This window comes from Eutrema salsugineum, unplaced genomic scaffold (genome assembly GCF_000478725.1).
Source record: "Eutrema salsugineum unplaced genomic scaffold, Eutsalg1_0 scaffold_14, whole genome shotgun sequence".
Lineage (NCBI taxonomy): Eukaryota > Viridiplantae > Streptophyta > Magnoliopsida > Brassicales > Brassicaceae > Eutrema > Eutrema salsugineum.
Genome location: NW_006256877.1, coordinates 2336799 through 2354258, shown reverse-complemented (window position 1 = coordinate 2354258; position 17460 = coordinate 2336799). Strand labels below are relative to the sequence as shown.

The 17460-nt window shown below is 38.5% G+C and overlaps 2 protein-coding genes across 5 annotated transcripts; both read left to right on the top strand.

Moving 5' to 3' along the window:
* The first annotated feature begins 1663 nt into the window (after positions 1–1663).
* On the top strand, positions 1664–8099 carry LOC18022861 (COP1-interactive protein 1). 4 transcript variants are annotated; one of them, XM_006405244.2, is made up of 4 exons: positions 1664–1898; positions 2377–2442; positions 3182–3396; positions 3490–8099. In XM_006405244.2, the coding sequence occupies exons 3-4, from the start codon at positions 3303–3305 to the stop codon at positions 7677–7679; spliced, it is 4284 nt and encodes a 1427-aa protein (XP_006405307.1). In that variant the 5' UTR covers positions 1664–1898; positions 2377–2442; positions 3182–3302; the 3' UTR covers positions 7680–8099. The 4 variants fall into 4 exon arrangements, with proteins under 4 accessions (XP_006405307.1, XP_024014369.1, XP_024014370.1 ...); XM_024158601.1 differs by having other exon boundaries at positions 1665–1898; positions 3178–3396; XM_024158602.1 differs by lacking the exon at positions 1664–1898 and adding an exon at positions 2017–2121.
* A 6495-nt stretch (positions 8100–14594) lies between these two features.
* LOC18022860 (probable GABA transporter 2) lies at positions 14595–17364 on the top strand. Its single transcript, XM_006405243.2, has 7 exons — positions 14595–14732; positions 14819–15049; positions 15748–15845; positions 15952–16138; positions 16228–16358; positions 16484–16720; positions 16866–17364. The coding sequence occupies exons 1-7, from the start codon at positions 14648–14650 to the stop codon at positions 17253–17255; spliced, it is 1359 nt and encodes a 452-aa protein (XP_006405306.1). The 5' UTR covers positions 14595–14647; the 3' UTR covers positions 17256–17364.
* Positions 17365–17460: the final 96 nt, after the last annotated feature.

Below are 17460 nucleotides of genomic sequence, written 5' to 3'. Positions count from 1 at the left end.
GAAAAATATGTAGTTTTTTTTCTAAAAAAGAAAATTCTGCAATAGATACTTTAGAATGTTTAATCATTAATGTCTATATTACCTTGTTATAAGTTTTAGATATACACAGGGCCGACCCAGAACATAGGCGAGGTAAGCGATAAATTAGAGCATCCACTTTATGAGGGCATATTTTGATTAATTTTTTTGTGAATAAATATACTCAGATTTTTATGAAATCTTTCTTATATTTCATATTATTTTATGGTATCAAAGCCAGAAATCCTCTGACATCAGTAAGCGAAAATTATTTGAAGAGATCTTATGCGAATTTGAAGGTTTCTTTAACGAATGATATGCATTTAAGCAAAAATTATTTGAAGAGATCATGTGTAAATTTGAAGGCTTCTTTAACGAATGATGTGCATTTAGACATATTTGGTGATGATCTGTTTATGGAATTAAAAATTCTCCGAGAATCAATACCAAATAAAGTTTGGAAGTGATTGATTTTTTGAAACAAATAGAGGACCGTTATCAAAATACAGAAGTTGCTTATCACATATTGTTGATCCAATATCGGTTGCCACTGCTGAAAGAAGTTTTTTAAAGTTGAAACTGGCAAAGAATTATTTGCAATCTACCATGTCACAAGAGCGATTAAATGAGCTACCTTTGTTATCTATTGAAACAACTATGGTTGAAAAACTTGATTATGAAAGTTTAATGAATGATTTTGCAGGAAAAAATGCAAGGAAGACCATATTTCAACAAAAAAAAAATAGTTTTATTGTGTTTTTTGTATTTTTTTAAACTGTTTATGGAGTTGAAATATTTTATGAAATTTTAATTTTAATTTTTAATTTTTGTATTATTTTTATTTTAAAATAAAATTTTTAAAAACATACTTTAAATTTTAGATTAGAGCATTTAAATTAATTAGTCTGGGTCACAGATATATACATACATCATGGACCATACACCATTCATATCGTTATTAACCATATACCATATACGATTAACCATACACCATCAAAACACCATCCACCATACATGATCCACCATCCACCAATCGATCATATAACTTTCACTAAAGGTATAGTTATCACATCAAATCTAAAATAAAACCAAAAGTACGTACCATTCTTCTAATTACACTTTCAAACTACAATTAATTAAACTTTGAAAACTACCTACATATCAGTAAATCTCTCTAAACACAATAAAGTTTGTGAACATCGGAAATTAAAAAATTAATAAAATCCATGGAAACATGCTGCCTAAATTAGGATTACGTAACTAAATCAGTATTCTTAATTGTTTTTCTAATTATTATTTGAAAAAAAGGCGTAGTTTTTTTCCCAAACGAACCAAAAAAAAGGCGGGAACCCCGCCAATTCATTACGGCACGAGACATGCCACACACGCACAAAAAAAAAATCAGCTAATATTATAAAGGACGAAAAAAGAAAAACAACACATCAGTGGCAAAAGCGTAATCATCTGTTAAATAGAGATATTTTGACCGCTTGACGAGAATTTGAAGAGCAAAGAAACAGCGTCTAGTGGCATAAGCGTAATAATCTCATAAAGAGAGGAGCGTTTGTGGAAGACGATTTTCCAAAAGATTCTCTCTCATTCGTCTGACTCCAGAAAATTGAAAAAACAAAAGTTCTGCTCATAACTGTTGTCTTCTCTCCCATAAGTCCAAACCAAATCACTTTTTTTCTTCTTCTTCTTCTTCAAATCTCTCTCTCTCTCCCTCCCTTCGATTTCAATTTCGTAATCCTTATCATCTTTGAAATCACAGAGATAGTGATCGAGACCCCGAGAGAGAGAGAGTTTCTTTTTATAGCTTTTATTTTTATTTTTCTCTATAAGTTTCGTCGTTTTCATATCTCCGGAGCTTCGGTATTCAGGTAAAATTTCTCGGAATAGAAATGATTTGTATGGCTTCGATTTCTCCGAATGGTTTAGATTATTGATTTAAGAAGTATTTAGGTCGCTTGATTCCTCGATCGGTTATAGTTTACGCCTTGGTTGCATAGTGTTAGACTGTTAGCTTCAGATCAATGGATCATGATTCATGAACAGAACGTCGGATGATTAGATGCTTTCTCTAAACCCTAAAGACAGTTACAGGTTTCTGGTTCTCTTATTCATCTACTTCACTTGATACTTTCTTGTTCAAATTGTTTTGTTTGGATCATTTACAATTCGATTATCGTTGATTTGGTTCCATTTTTTTCCAATAAACTAGTGATTGGGTTTTATAATCAAGGAGCTTGTTTGTTCGTCTTGGAGCTTCAGTTTTTTTTTTCTTTTCATGTCTTGGAGCTTCGGTTCCATAGATGAATAAGAATTTCTCGGTTGAATCTGTTTCTCTTATCTATACAGGCAAAAACCCATTGAATCGATTCTGGATCTTCCGTGGAGCTCAAAGCAAGTTTGAGAGAAAAAAGAGTAAGAGAAACCAGAAACTCCTCCCTGTGTTTTACCGTTTTACTAGTAGTAAATTCCTTTCATATTAAAAAATGATAATCTAAGTATATGGGAATCATGATCGGATCTAGATTGTTATACGTGAAACTGTATTATTATTATTTATAGTTTTGTTGAAGGTAACATAAGAACAAAAAGTAACAACTCACAATTTTTGAGGTATGAATATGATAGCTGTCTTTTTATCGTTCTTGTTCTCTAGAGGTATGTGCTTTCTGGTGCGTTTCCAAATTTTGCTGAGGTGGCTCCACATGAGATTTCTTGTCTAGCCAATACCATTTCGATTCCCAAATTAGACCCCGCCACTAAAAGGAATTTGCGTTAATCCAAATTGCTTAAAATACTTATTAAATTCTATCTATTTATTTTTGTAACTTCTGTACAATTAAATAAATTTGACTACTTATTTCTTACCAGCAGTAATTCAATGATGCAAGGTTTTGGATCTTTGATCTATCTATGTTCTTTGCGGGGTCCACAAATTCTATTATTGTCTGTATACCTTGTCAGAGTTTCAATTGCAGGATGATCTACTTCTATTATTATATTCTCTGTCTGATGAAAACAAAGATGCTTACCTATGATCTGGATTCTATCCCAGCCAGATTGTTCTTAGTCTACTATATTACATATTTTAACTAGGTTTTGCTAGTCATAACATTTCTTCTGATATCTTTCTCTGTGTATTTTGCAAAGACAGAGATCGTGTTTGGTGGAGGTTCACAGGTGAATATTGGGTTCCGGAAAGCTCTTATTGTTAAGTTGCCTTGATAGATGATATTTGGTTGAACAAGTAATCGGAGAAACTCAAGAAAAAAGATATGAAAAAGCATCGGTTTAGAGAAACCTTGAAGTCTTTCTTTGAGCCTCATTTTGACCATGAGAAAGGTGAAATGCTTAAAGGAACAAAAACTGGTAATTTTCCTAAACTACTCAGTTTCGTTTCACATGTCCAATGAACTCCTAATAACTGCTGTACATGAAAATTACCATCATCATCTGATGCAGAAATGGATGAAAAGGTGAAGAAAATCTTGGGAATGGTAGAGAGTGGAGACATTGACGAAGATCAATCTAAAAGAAAAGTGGTTTCAGAGTTAGTGAATGAATTCTACAGCGAGTACCAGTCTCTCTATCGCCAGTACGATGATCTAACTGGTGAGATCAAGAAAAAGGTTGACGGAAAAGGAGAAAGCTCTTCATCGAGCTCAGACTCCGACTCTGACCGTTCTTCGAAGAGGAAGACCAAGAGAAATGGAAAAGTAGAGAAAGATGTTGAGTCGATAACAGCTGGCTTGAAGCAACAAATCGAAGCTGGGAATCTTGAAATTGCTGATCTGAAAAGGAAGTTGACGACGAGTGTGGAAGAAAAAGAAGCAGTTAATTCTGAGCTTGAAGTAGCTTTGATGAAGTTAAAAGAATCAGAAGATATCATCAATAATTTGAAACTTGAAACTGAGAAGTTAGAGGGCGAAAAGACAACAGCGCTGAGTGATAGCAGAGAACTACATCAGAAACTGGAAGTTGCTGGCAAAACAGAAACTGATCTGAACCAGAAGTTAGAAGATATGATAAAAGAGAGAGATCAACTTCAAACTGAGAGAGACAATGGTATCAAAAGATTGGAAGAAGCTGAAAAACTTGCAGAAGATTGGAAAACAACGAGTGACCAGCTCAAATATGAAATTTCTAATTTCAAGCAGCAGCTAGAAGCATCAGAGCAGCGAGTTTCGGATCTGACGAGCGGTATGAAAAGTGCAGAGGAAGAGAATAAATCTCTATCCCTGAAAGTTTCGGAGATTTCAGGTGAGATCGAACAGGCACAGAACACCATACAAGAACTCATTTCCGAATTGGAAGAGATGAAAGAAAGATACAAAGAAAAAGAGAGTGAGCATTCTAGCTTGGTGGAGTTACATGAGACCCATGAGAAAGAATCATCGGGTCATGTGAAAGAACTAGAAGCACAAGTGGAATCATCAGAGAAATTGGTTGCAGATTTGAACCAAAGCCTGAACACTGCAGAGGAAGAGAAAAAACTGCTCTCGCAGAGAATCTCAGAAATTACAAACGAGATTCAACAGGCGCAAAACACCATACAAGAACTTGTGTCTGATTGTGGACAGTTGAAAGAGAGCCACAGTGTGAAAGAGAGAGAACTTTTCGGTTTGAGGGACATCCATGAGACTCATCACAGAGAATCTTCCACCCGAACGAGTGAATTAGAAGCTCAACTAGAATCCTCAGAAAAGCGGTTCTCAGAATTGACATTGAGTCTGAAGGCTGCAGAGGAAGAAAACAAAGCCATCTCCTCGAATAATGTGGAAACTCTAGACAAGCTCGAACAGGCGCAGAACACGATACAGGAACTCATGGCTGAACTGGGAGAGTTAAAAGACCGACACAAAGAGAAAGAGAGTGAGCTTTCTAATTTGGTGGAGGTACACGAGGCACATCAGAGAGATTCAACAAGTCGAGTGAAAGAACTAGTAGAAGTAGTGGAATCAGCAGAGCAACAAGTTGCAGCTATGAAACAGAATTTGAACAATGCAGAGGAGGAGAAAAAACAGCTCTCTCAGAGAATTTCAGAGATCTCTACTGAGATTCAAGAGGCACAAAACACCATCCAAGAACTCATGTCTGAGTCTGGGCAGTTGAAAGAGAGCCACGGTGAGAAAGAGAGAGAGCTTTCTGGTTTGAGGGACATCCACGAGACTCATCAAAGAGAATCATCCACCCGAGCGAGTGAATTAAAAGCTCAACTAGAATCATCTGAACAGCGGGTCTCAGATTTGAGTGCGAGTCTGAAGGCTGCAGAAGAAGAAAACAAGTCCATGTCCTCCAAAATCTTGGAAACTACGGACGAGCTCAAACTAGCGCAGAACAAGGTACAAGAGCTAACGGCTGAATTGGCAGAGTCGAAAGATATACGCATACGAAAAGAGAGTGAGCTTTCTAGTTTGGTGGAGGTACACGAGACTCATAAGAGAGATTCATCGAGTCAGGTTAAAGAACTAGAAGCCGTGGTGGAATCAGCTGAGCAACGAGTTAAAGATTTGAACGAGAGCCTGAACAGTGCAGAGGAAGAGAAGAAAATGTTATCTCAGCGAATATCAGAAATGTCGAATGAGATCAAGCAGGCAGAGAACACCATACAAGAACTCATGTCTGAGTCTGGACAGTTAAAAGAGAGCCACAGTGAAAAAGACAAGGAAATATTCAGTTTGAGGGATATCCATGAGACTCATCAGAGAGAAACATCCACCCATTTAAGTGATTTAGAAACGCAGTTGAAATCATCTGAACAGCGGGTTTCGGATTTGAGCGGAAGTCTGAAGATTGCAGAGGAAGAAAACAAAACCATGTCCACTAAAATATCAGATACTTCAGGCGAGCTTGATAGGGTACAGATCATGTTACAGGAACTCACAGCTGAGTCAAGCAAACTGAAAGAGCAGCTCGCTGAGAAAGAAGGTGAACTTTTACTTCTGACAGAGAAGGAAAGCAAATCACAGGTGCAAATAAAAGAACTAGAAGCAACAGTATCGACCCTCGAGCTGGAGCTACAGTCAGTTCGTGCCCGTACAACAGATCTTGAGACAGAGATTGCAAGCAAGACCACTGAAGTTGAGCAACTGGAAGCGCAAATCAGAGAAAAGGTTGCTAGAATCTCGGAACTTGAGAAGACAATGGAAGAGAGAGGAACTGAGCTCTCTGCTTTAACCCAAAAACTGGAGGATAACGAGAAGCAATCATCATCCACAATTGAGAGTTTGACAGCTGAGATCGATGGCGTACGAGCAGGACTAGATTCAGCGACTGCTGAAAAGGAAGAGTTGGAGAAACTAATGGTGAGCAAAGGTGATGAAGCTTCAATGCAGATTAAGGCTTTGACGGATGAGATCGTTGGTCTGGGCCAGCAAGTGGTCTCACTTGAGAGCCAGAAAGCAGAACTTGAGATCCAACTTAAGATGAAGTCCGAGGAGATCTCTGGAAATATGAGTCAGATTGCAAATCTAAAAGAGGAGATCATAAACAAGGCCAAAGATCACGAGAATGTTCTAGAAGAAAGAAACGGTTTATCTGAGAAGCTCAATGGTCTTGAAGTTGAGCTGGAGACTCTTCAGAAACAGAGAAGTGAGGTTGAAGAGGAGCTGAGAATTAAAGCAGAAGAGGTCGTTCAAATGCGCGATAAGATCAACGAAACCTCTGCTGAAACAATGGCCTTAACAGAACAGATCGACAAACTGCAGCATGAACTTGATTCTCTACAGGTGAAGAAGAGCGAAAACGAAGCAGAGCTTGATAGAGAGAAGCAAGAGAAATCAGAATTGTCGAATCAGATCATCGATGTCAAAAGAGCTTTGGTAGAGCAAGAAGCTGCTTACAATACTCTGGGAGAGGAACACAAACAGATCAACGAACTTTTCAAAGAACGTGAGGAAACACTCGAAAAGCTAACAGAGGATCACAAAGAAGCCAAAAGATTGTTGGAGGAGACAGGTAACGAAGTAACATCCAGAGATTCTGCAATTGCAGGTCATGAAGAGACGATGGAGAGTTTACGTAATGAGCTGGAAATGAAAGGAGACGAAATAGAAACTCTCATGGAGAAGATCAGTAACATCGAGGTTAAGCTACGTTTATCGAACCAGAAACTGAGGGTAACCGAACAGGTACTAACGGAGAAAGAAGAAGCTTTCAGGAGAGAAGAAGCTAAGCACTTAGAGGAGCAAGCATTGCTTGAGAAAAGTCTCACAGTGACGCACGAGACTTACCGAGGAATGATAAAAGAGATAGCAGAGAAAGTGAACAGAACACTAGATGGGTTTGAATCAGTGTCGGGAAGACTCACGGAGAAACAGGGGAAGTATGAGAAAACGGTGATGGAGGCCTCGAAAATATTGTGGACTGCGACGAATTGGATTATAGAGAGGAATCACGAGAAGGAGAAGATGAAGAAAGAGATGGAGAAGAAAGAGGAAGAAATAAAGAAGCTTGGAGATAAAGTAAGAGAAAATGAAAAGGACAAGGAGACAATGAAGGAGTCTTTGATAGGACTTGGAGAAGAGAAAAGAGAAGCAATAAGGCAATTATGTGTATGGATCGATCACCATAGAGGTCGTTGTGAATATCTTGAAGAGGTTTTGTCTAAGACTGCTATGGGTCGTGGCCAAAGAGTGTCGCAGCGAGTCTAAGACCCCGTGCCCCATTTTGGGATTCAGTATGGTACGCTTGCTTTTCTTTCCCAATTCCCACATCACATCGATGCACACAACATATATGTGGTTCTTAGGTTTTGGTATTTGGTCAATCAAGAAGCTGTCGGGAGATTATTTTTCTTTTTTGGTTGGGTACATTTTGTGAATTTTGTGTTGGTGCAGTTTTGTTGCATATTTGTTTGTCTTTTTGCGTATTTTTGTTGTTGTTGTTTTAAGTCAAATTGGTTAAAGTTTGGTGGTGGGTTTCAATGGGAGTAAAGGGAATCACACAAATGAAGTTGATATTTTGTTCTGTTGAGGGGTGGGGTTGTATAGAACGATTAATGTTATTTGGTTTGGTATTTGTGATATATCATTTTTTTTGTAAGAACCTTCAATATCATTTTGTTTTTATCTCCAAGTCCTCCATAAGAGAGATGCAAACATTAAACACATGTGTAAGAGAAAATTTACTTCTCCTCTCATTTACAAAGTATACTGCAGTATCCGATGCTAATTAGAAGAATATTTACACTTGGCCAAAAAATACTGAAACTTGTGTTGGCTTTGTGAATAAATGACTGGTGAGCCTTGTAGTCCTAAGCCGTGTTCGTTTTGCGTCAACTATGCAAATTTAATAAAACACGTGCAACTTGTGAACGTGTAATGTGACGTTTTCATACTCATCTCATCGATGTAGCTAGCCTCTCTTTTTGTGTGTATGTATATATTTATCCTTTTTTAGCATCACAAGTCGCTGTTGTATCACATTACATCTCTCATGTGATATCATATTTTTGCTCTTTTGTATATTTCTTAGATCACAAAATTCAGCCAACCGGCCGGGTAATAATATTAAGGTTTTAACTAAAATGTGGTTGATCAATTTGATGAACGAATTTGATAAAATCATGTTATCCAAACTTGAATGTATGAAAAAGCAGCAATTTATTTAGGTCTTTCATATTTTTCAATCACAAGGTTTGATCTTACATAAATATTTTTTTTAGAAAATTAGATACAATTTCAAGTTTGATCAGTAGGAAATATTTTCCTGTATTAATAACATAAAAATATAATATTAAAAGTAGATATATATAATATTATTTTCACTACAAGAAAAACATCATTTTACAACGGCCGAAATGGTCGTTATTTCATCGTAATAGGGCTATTACGACGGACTACCGACGATTTCAAAATCGTCGTAAAATCGTCGTATAATATACGACGATTTCGATTCGTCGTAACATCGAGGGAAACAAAATCGTCGTAAATGCGTCGTACAGTTCACGACGATTTTACATCGAATTGCGTCGACTTGGTCTTCGCCTGCACCGTCGTTAAGTGGTCGTTAATGGTCGACGTAAGATCGTCGTAAAATGTACGACGCATAAATCGTCGTAAATCAATCGTAAAGTATTTAATCATTTCGTCGTAAAATCGTCGTAAAGCACGGACGTATAATCGTCGTATTTGTTGTCGTACATTTTAGTCGTAAATTCGTCATAATATTTACGACGAATGTACGACGGTTTTAATAAAACTATTACGACGATTATACGACGTTTAATATAATTGAAAATTAAAAAAAAAATATTTTTTGAAATTAAAATTAATTGTAATTTACATAAAAACCCTACAGATCTAAATCTAAATCTAAATCGTCGATCCTGTCGATCCCGTCACCGGTCTCCTCCCCATCGTCCTGGACGTGTTCCTTGCCGGGTCTTCGGTTTGATGCTTCCGCCGGCGCCTGATCTCCGGCTCTAGGAGGCTCAACCCCGAGAGATCGGAACATCTCCTCGTCCGTCTGCACCGGCGGTTGCGTCCTAGTGGATGACCCGGCGGCAGACGATCCGACAACCCCATCAGCCCGCAGCTTCTCCAACTGCGCCATGAGTACCGGGTTGTCGGCTCCCATGATCTCGAAGAGACCGTAGAGCTGGTCGATCCTCGTCTCGTACCGGGTCCGCATCTGGTTGATCTCCTGGCGGATAACCGGATCCAGGAACCGGACGTGACCAGTCGCCGTAGCTCTCGGGGTATCACGGATGGACCCCATCCCTAATACCCGCCCCTTTTTCTTTGGGGCAACCTACAAATATTTTAAAAACATTATGGTTAGAAATTTAATTTAAAACTAAAGTTACATTAATTAAATATAGTAATTAAATTTACCTCTTCGAAGATCTGGTCCATCTCCGCCACCGTCAGCGCCGGGGTCGATTGGACCGAGCTACCTCCGGGAGACGTTTGACGCGCCTGCTGAGTCAACTGCGTCTGTCGCTCCTCGATCGCCGCACAGGCGGCGTTGTAGATCTCCTCCGCCCGAGGATCCGTGAATTCGCCGTTACGCTTCTTATGCGTCTCGGCGAAAACCTTCGTCATCGGAGGAAGTTCTCCGTTATCTTCGACCTACAAAATCAAGATGAAAAAATTAATTAGTATCGAGAAATAAGAGTTAATTATTTGAAAACAAAAAAATTAGTAATTTAAATTTACTTACCATCATAAGCCGTCTTCCGGCAAAAGGAATCTGGCCGGAAGTGTGTGGGACGTTCTTCCGATTTCCCGCATCGTCAGTAGCGTTCCTGAAAAATATTTTCATTAGAATCTATTATAAGAAAAAAATAATGTTAATATTATTGAATTTAACTACTTACCTAGATCCGGAACACTTGGCGGCCGTAGTCTGGTTGTGCGGATCCAACCAGTACTGGACAAGGCCCCGCCAGATGGTATTGGCCATAGGCGCCGGTTTGGCCTTGTCGCCGTCAACCTCCCACTTCCGTTTCCAGTCGGAAACAGTGTTGTTGAGGCGGAATTTGACCTTCTCCTTGAAGACCGTCTCCACACGTCCGTGTGCGGATGTTTCCCAATGCCAGTTTTGCTAGGAAAAAAAAAGAAGTTAGTAATTATTGTAAAAAGTTAAAATTTAAAATTACAATTAAACGAAATGGTAAATTACTTACCGCAAAACACTTGAACCAAGTGTCAAGTGTGGCCTGATTCAGCTTCTTCCAGCTGGTATGGGGTTGTACGAAAAACCCCTTGATGATATCCGCAACGTTACGACCGACTGCATTGTTGGTCGTAAACCTAGTCAAATGGAAAGAGAAAAAGTAAATTAATATCAAATATATAAGAATAAATATTAATTAATTTAAAAATATTGTAGGAAAAAAATTACGTACCAAAAGGTACCCGGGGCTCGATCCGGGTCGAGTTTGTTCATGGTCTCACGACCGGCTTGCGCCAGAAGATCCTGTACTGTAAACTGGGCATACGGTACAGGCGAGATCAGATCAGCCTCAGGATCGGCCTGTGCGGGAGCCGCTGGTTCGGCTGGTGGTGGTGGAGGCGGTGCCGGCTGCGGAACAATGACCGGTTGGGAAACCGTCCGTTGTGTTCCCGAGGACTCCGGGATGGCTGATCCGGTCGCCGAGGTAGACGGGGTCGTACCGTCAGAATCGACGAGCTGTTGGTAGTGAAATCTCTTAGCCCGAGAAGCCATATGGACAGAACCTACAAAATTTTAAAAAATTAGTTACTAATTATTCAAATATTTATTTAAATTTACCAAAAAACACCAATGCCTCCAATAGCTTCATGGACGTTTTTGGGCAAGAGTTCAGCAAATGCAAATGGAAATAATCGTTGCATAAACACATGGCAGTCATGGCTTTTCATCCCAGCAAATACCCCCTTCTCAACAGATTTGGAAAGATTAGAGACATACCCATCAAGAAATTTAACGTCAGAAGAAACCCATCTGAACAATGCTGACTTTTGATCTGTACTCAACCGAAATACAGGAACTGGTGCTTTCCCGTTTCTCAGTAGATGCAACTCACTTCTGTTGCATAAATCAGGCAAGTCCAATCTTGACTTACCATTGTCTTTTGTTCTTCCCGCTACGTTCATAACTGTATGCATGATGTTATCAAAAAAGTTTTTTTCAATGTGAATGACATCAAGATTGTGTCTGAGCAGATGATCTTTCCAATAAGGTAGTTGCCAAAAGATACTTTTTCTTGTGCCAATTATGATGAACTCCATAACCTTCAGGCATATTTGCAAGAGTGTGCCAGTTTCCCCCACGAGTTACTGTTTCTTCTGCCCTCCAATGATCGATTTGCGCCTGTATATCAGCTCCTGTTAAATTAACGGGTGGAGGGACATGTACACTTTTGTTCTTCATAAATAACATTTTGTTCCTCCGATATGGATGGTTATTCGGTAAAAACCTCTGGTGACAATCAAACCAACAAGTTTTTCTACCATGTTTTAGCTGAAACACATCAGTTCGATGAAGACAATAAGGACAAGATAGCCTCCCATGTGTAGTCCATCCTGATAGCATACCATAAGCGGGGAAATCGCTTATTGTCCACATTAGCACAGCCCGCATAGTAAAATTTTTCCTCGTAGAACAGTCATATGTACGAACGCCAGTATATCATAACTGATTCAACTCATGTATGAGTGGCTGAAGAAATACATCGAGAGCTCGCTTCGGATGATTTGGACCTGGAACCAAAATACTTAGGAAAAGAAATTCCTTTTGCATGCACAAATCTGGAGGAAGGTTATAAAGAGTTAGGATTACTGGCCATAATGAATATTGTCTACCAGACATACCAAATGGACTAAAACCATCAGTGCACAGACCAAGATAGACATTCCGTTTGAACTTAGCAAAATCTGGGTATACCATATTGAAGTGTTTCCATGCCTTTGCATCTGATGGATGAACAACTTCTCCATCTACTTGTGTATGTTCCGCATGCCATCTCATTGATGCAGCTGTCCTTTCAGATTGATAAAGCCGTTTTAACCTATCAGTTATAGGGAGATACCACATACGTTGGTACGATATCCTTTTACGCCCACCAGTTTGCGGCCTGTATCTTGGTTTTTGGCAAAATCGACATTCCTCCAGCTGATCATCATCTTTCCAAAAAATCATACAATTGTCAACACATACATCTATCATCTCAGAAGGTAGACCAAGACTAAAAATCAACTTCTGAATTTCATAGTATGTTCCCGCTGCCAAGTTATCCTTCGGTAGATACTCCTTCAGAAGATCAGCCCAATCATCCATGCAAACCTCAGCCAGGTTATGATCTGTTTTAATTGACATCATCCTAGCTGCCAACGACAATTTAGACAAGCCTTCTCTACATCCTTCGTAGATTGGCTGATTAGCATTGTCTAACAAATCATAAAATCGTTTGGCATCTACATTAGGTTCCTCAACAGCATTACCCGTATGCGTTTCATGAAATGCATCAGTCACCATTTCGTGCATCCTATCATGATCTACACTTTGGTCATATTGATACTGATTAGGCTGATGACCATAATTCGATTCATCAATATCAACATGACTTTGATAATTACTACTACTACCAGCATTTCCAGTATCACTGCCATATCCTTCTCCATGTAGATACCAAACAAAATATTGGGGCATAAACCCTCTATTTAATAAATGCGTCCACACGGTTTTGGTTAGTGTATACCTCGTATTCTTGCATTTCAAACAAGGACAAAACATCTTCCCACTATCTTTCGTTCTCTCCATATTTGTAGCGTGATACATAAATATTTCTAACCCGTTCTTGAACTCTTCTGTCAACGCCCCATCTGAATCTTTACGCATATACATCCAACTTCTTAGCTCGTATATAGACATCTTGAAAATAAACTCACAATACTATCTCTTTTTATTGATTAGACAATAAAGGAGATGGTCTCTTGTGTCACGTCTAGCCACGTGAATAGAGTAAATTAACCTTATAATATTATTACTTCTTTTTTTCAAAGTAATATAACTCTTAATTCGGGTTTCCGGCAATGGACAACCCAATATATAAGGATTTACAACACTATACTAAAATTTAAGAGACCTACAATGGGTCTCCAAGATGAAGATGCTCTTATGTTTGAATGATGATGTGTTGTGATTGAATGAAGGAATGAAGATCTATTATAGGAAAATTTCGGGCTTTTTAACGCTTTTACGACGACTTTTTACGACGGTTTTACATTCAACAATAATATTACGACGAGTTTACGACGATTTTGCGATAAAATTTTTCATCTACAATTGTTAGGTAAACATGTTTTAAATGTTTTTCACCTAACTCCTTTTTTGACGTAAAATCGTCGTAATATGTACATCGAAATGTAGTCGTCGTATATTCGTCGTAATTTTGCGACGAATTTACGACGGTTTTACATTTACTAGCAAATCTCTCGTTATCGATGTATAATCGTCGTAATTCGTCGTAAATTGTACGTCGAGTTTACGACAAATTTTTAATATGACGGTTTTACGACGGTTTTTAAATTAGACGTTAGATCGTCGTAAAATCGTTGTAAATTTGCGACGATTTAAAAACCGTCGTAATGGACCGTTGGAAAACGATTGTTTTCTTGTAGTGTTTTGGATAATATATATATATATATATACATATTTATGATAAGATTAGAATTTTTAATTTCCACAACTGGATGACATAACAACTAGGTTTAATGGGTGAATCTATTATATTCATCAAACTCTATATCTCTTTCCTAAAAAGAATACAAATACAAAGTGTGAAGTATGATGAAAAGAAAAGAAGGAATGAGAAATTCAAAATAAAATAAAAAGAGAGATAAGTATTAAGTACGTACACGGGAAAATATTCTTTAATCAGATCCCGAATAAAGAGGGAAATGCATATTATGACTTATTTCCCCACTGTGACAGGTTGTTTCTTTTTTCCTTTTTAAAACAACCAAACCAACGAAATATAACACATGTTAGCAGATATAAACTACCACCAGCTAACATGCACCACGTTGCTCTTCTTCTTCTTCATCATAATCATTCCAAAGATTCACTTTCTTAACTCCCACCACTCTTTTTCTTTCACCTTTAAAAAAAAAAACAAATCCTCTCCTCGTCAATGGCGGATCCTCCAAGATCCGACCTGTTTCCTTCAACCCGGCTCGATTTCGACGCCGGAGCTCTCTTCGTCCTCCAATCAAAAGGTAATTTAACTTAATTTTCCCCCAATTAAAAACAAAATCGAATGATTATATTGTTTCTGATCGAGATTCTTCATAATTAATTTCAGGCGAGTGGTGGCACGCCGGATTTCATCTGACGACGGCGATAGTGGGACCAACGATATTGACATTACCGTACGCATTCAGAGGGTTGGGATGGTGGTTAGGGTTCGTTTGCTTGACGACGATGGGTCTCGTCACTTTCTACGCTTACTTCCTCATGTCCAAGGTTCTCGATCACTGTGAAAAATCCGGTCGCCGTCACATCCGTTTCCGGGAACTCGCCGCCGACGTTCTCGGTACGTCCCAATCATTCTCAGAATTTATTAAATCTCTGCAACTGCAAAAGCAATATCTTTCTCTTTTTTTTTTTTTCTTTTTTTGGTTAAATCCGAAAACGTTGGATCGAGTTTCAGTGTGGATATATATACTTTGACCTTATTAGATTCCGTTTCCGGTTTTGGTAGTATTGAAGTGATGGTTTACAAACCGGTTTCTGATTTCGGGTATAATTTCTTCGGCTTATTATATAGAGAGATCGGTTTAGCTCAGAAAAGTTTGGGTTTTCCGGTTCTTGGGTTCCGCGAGTTCTTCTTACCGATATAATAATGAACCAACGACTTTGGTGTGAGTTAATTAAGAGAAGAAAACTTGTAGTTGGATTTGGCTTAAGGTTTAAAATAAGTATCAGGTTAAACTACAATATTATGCCGATTTAAGTATTGGATTTATTATAAAGTCAACAAAAAGAAATTGAATTTTATTAGGTTTTGTCCAATTGCAATTAATTTGGTTTTGTTTCGGTTCGGTTTGTCTGTTTCGATAATTGTTCACTAGAAAGATTTTGATGGGTTCTTCTTATACTCTCTCTCTCACACACACAAACACACCTTGGCCTTGCAATGGGAAGATTTGGAGTTTTTTCGGGATATTAATTGTAGCTGATTTGTTCGGTTAATTCTGAATTTCAAACCGGTTATTGCAATGTGGTGTGCAGGATCAGGATGGATGTTCTATGTTGTCATCTTCATTCAAACAGCTATCAACACTGGAATCGGTATTGGCGCCATTCTACTCGCAGGCCAATGCCTTGATGTAAGAAATAAACTTTAATTACTTGCCAAACAAGGTACTAATGATATCTGTACGGTTCAGATGTTAATTAACCATCTTCCTCTGTTTTTTTTTTTTGGTTATACAGATAATGTACTCGAGCCTTTTCCCACAAGGAACCTTGAAGCTCTACGAGTTCATTGCTATGGTGACAGCTGTGATGATTGTTCTGTCACAGCTCCCAAGTTTTCACTCTCTTAGGCACATTAACTTTGCGTCTCTCCTTCTCAGCTTAGGCTACACTTTCCTGGTTGTTGGGGCTTGTATCAACCTAGGTAGGTACGATGGTTATTTACATTTAGACACTTCACGAAACAGCAAACTCTAAAAACTAATTTGCATTGTTTTTGTTTTACGCATGCAGGTTTGTCTAAAAACGCTCCTAAACGCGACTATGCTCTAGAGACTTCGGATTCAGGGAGAGTATTTAGTGCCTTCACTTCCATTTCGATCATAGCCGCTATTTTCGGAAACGGAATTCTCCCTGAAATACAGGTGAAATATATATGCGTAATTGGAAAATCAATCATTTTCAAGCAAGCAAGCAAGCATTGTTGTGTTTTAATTAATTAGGATGAGCTTGAGATTTACATCATTTAATTATGTGCATGATAATGCAGGCCACTCTTGCTCCACCAGCCACAGGGAAGATGTTGAAAGGACTATTGTTGTGTTATAGTGTGATCTTCTTCACGTTTTACTCGGCTGCAATTTCGGGGTATTGGGTATTTGGTAGAAACTCGAGCTCTAACATTCTTAAGAACCTGATGCCTGACCAAGGACCGACTCTGGCCCCTATCGTGGTCATTGGACTAGCGGTCATCTTTGTTCTACTTCAGCTCTTCGCCATTGGCCTCGTAAGTTAGTTAAGCTAGTGATCGTATTCAAGGTTACTTACTTGGAGAGCAAGCAAGACAACACGTCTTAGCAAGTTATCCGATCTGAAAAGTTTTATATAAGTGTTTAATTTATAACCAATATTGACGACGTTATATCTTATAGGTGTATTCTCAAGTTGCGTATGAGATAATGGAGAAGAAATCGGCGGATACAACAAAAGGGATATTCTCAAGACGCAACCTCGTGCCGCGTTTGATACTAAGAACGCTATATATGGCGTTTTGCGGGTTCATGGCAGCGATGCTACCGTTCTTTGGGGATATAAATGCGGTGGTGGGAGCGTTTGGGTTTATCCCACTCGATTTCGTGCTGCCAATGCTTCTATACAACATGACGTATAAGCCCACGAAACGGAGCTTCACGTATTGGATAAACATGACCATAATGGTTGTCTTCACTTGTGCGGGACTCATGGGAGCTTTCTCCTCTGTTAGGAAACTTGTTCTTGATGCTAATAAGTTCAAGTTGTTTAGTAGTCAAGTTGTTGATTAGATATTTTTACATCCCCTAGACATGTAGTATATATATATATGATAAATACATAGACGCTCTTTTTTTGTGGGTACTTCTGATACATGTATTTTTGCCCGTATAATAGTTGACCAAAATCAAAAAAAGGAAAGTTTTGAGGGGCTAAAAATTAGAAAATAGCATTGCGAGTTTTCAAAGTCAAAATAATATCGAATTTGATCAGGTT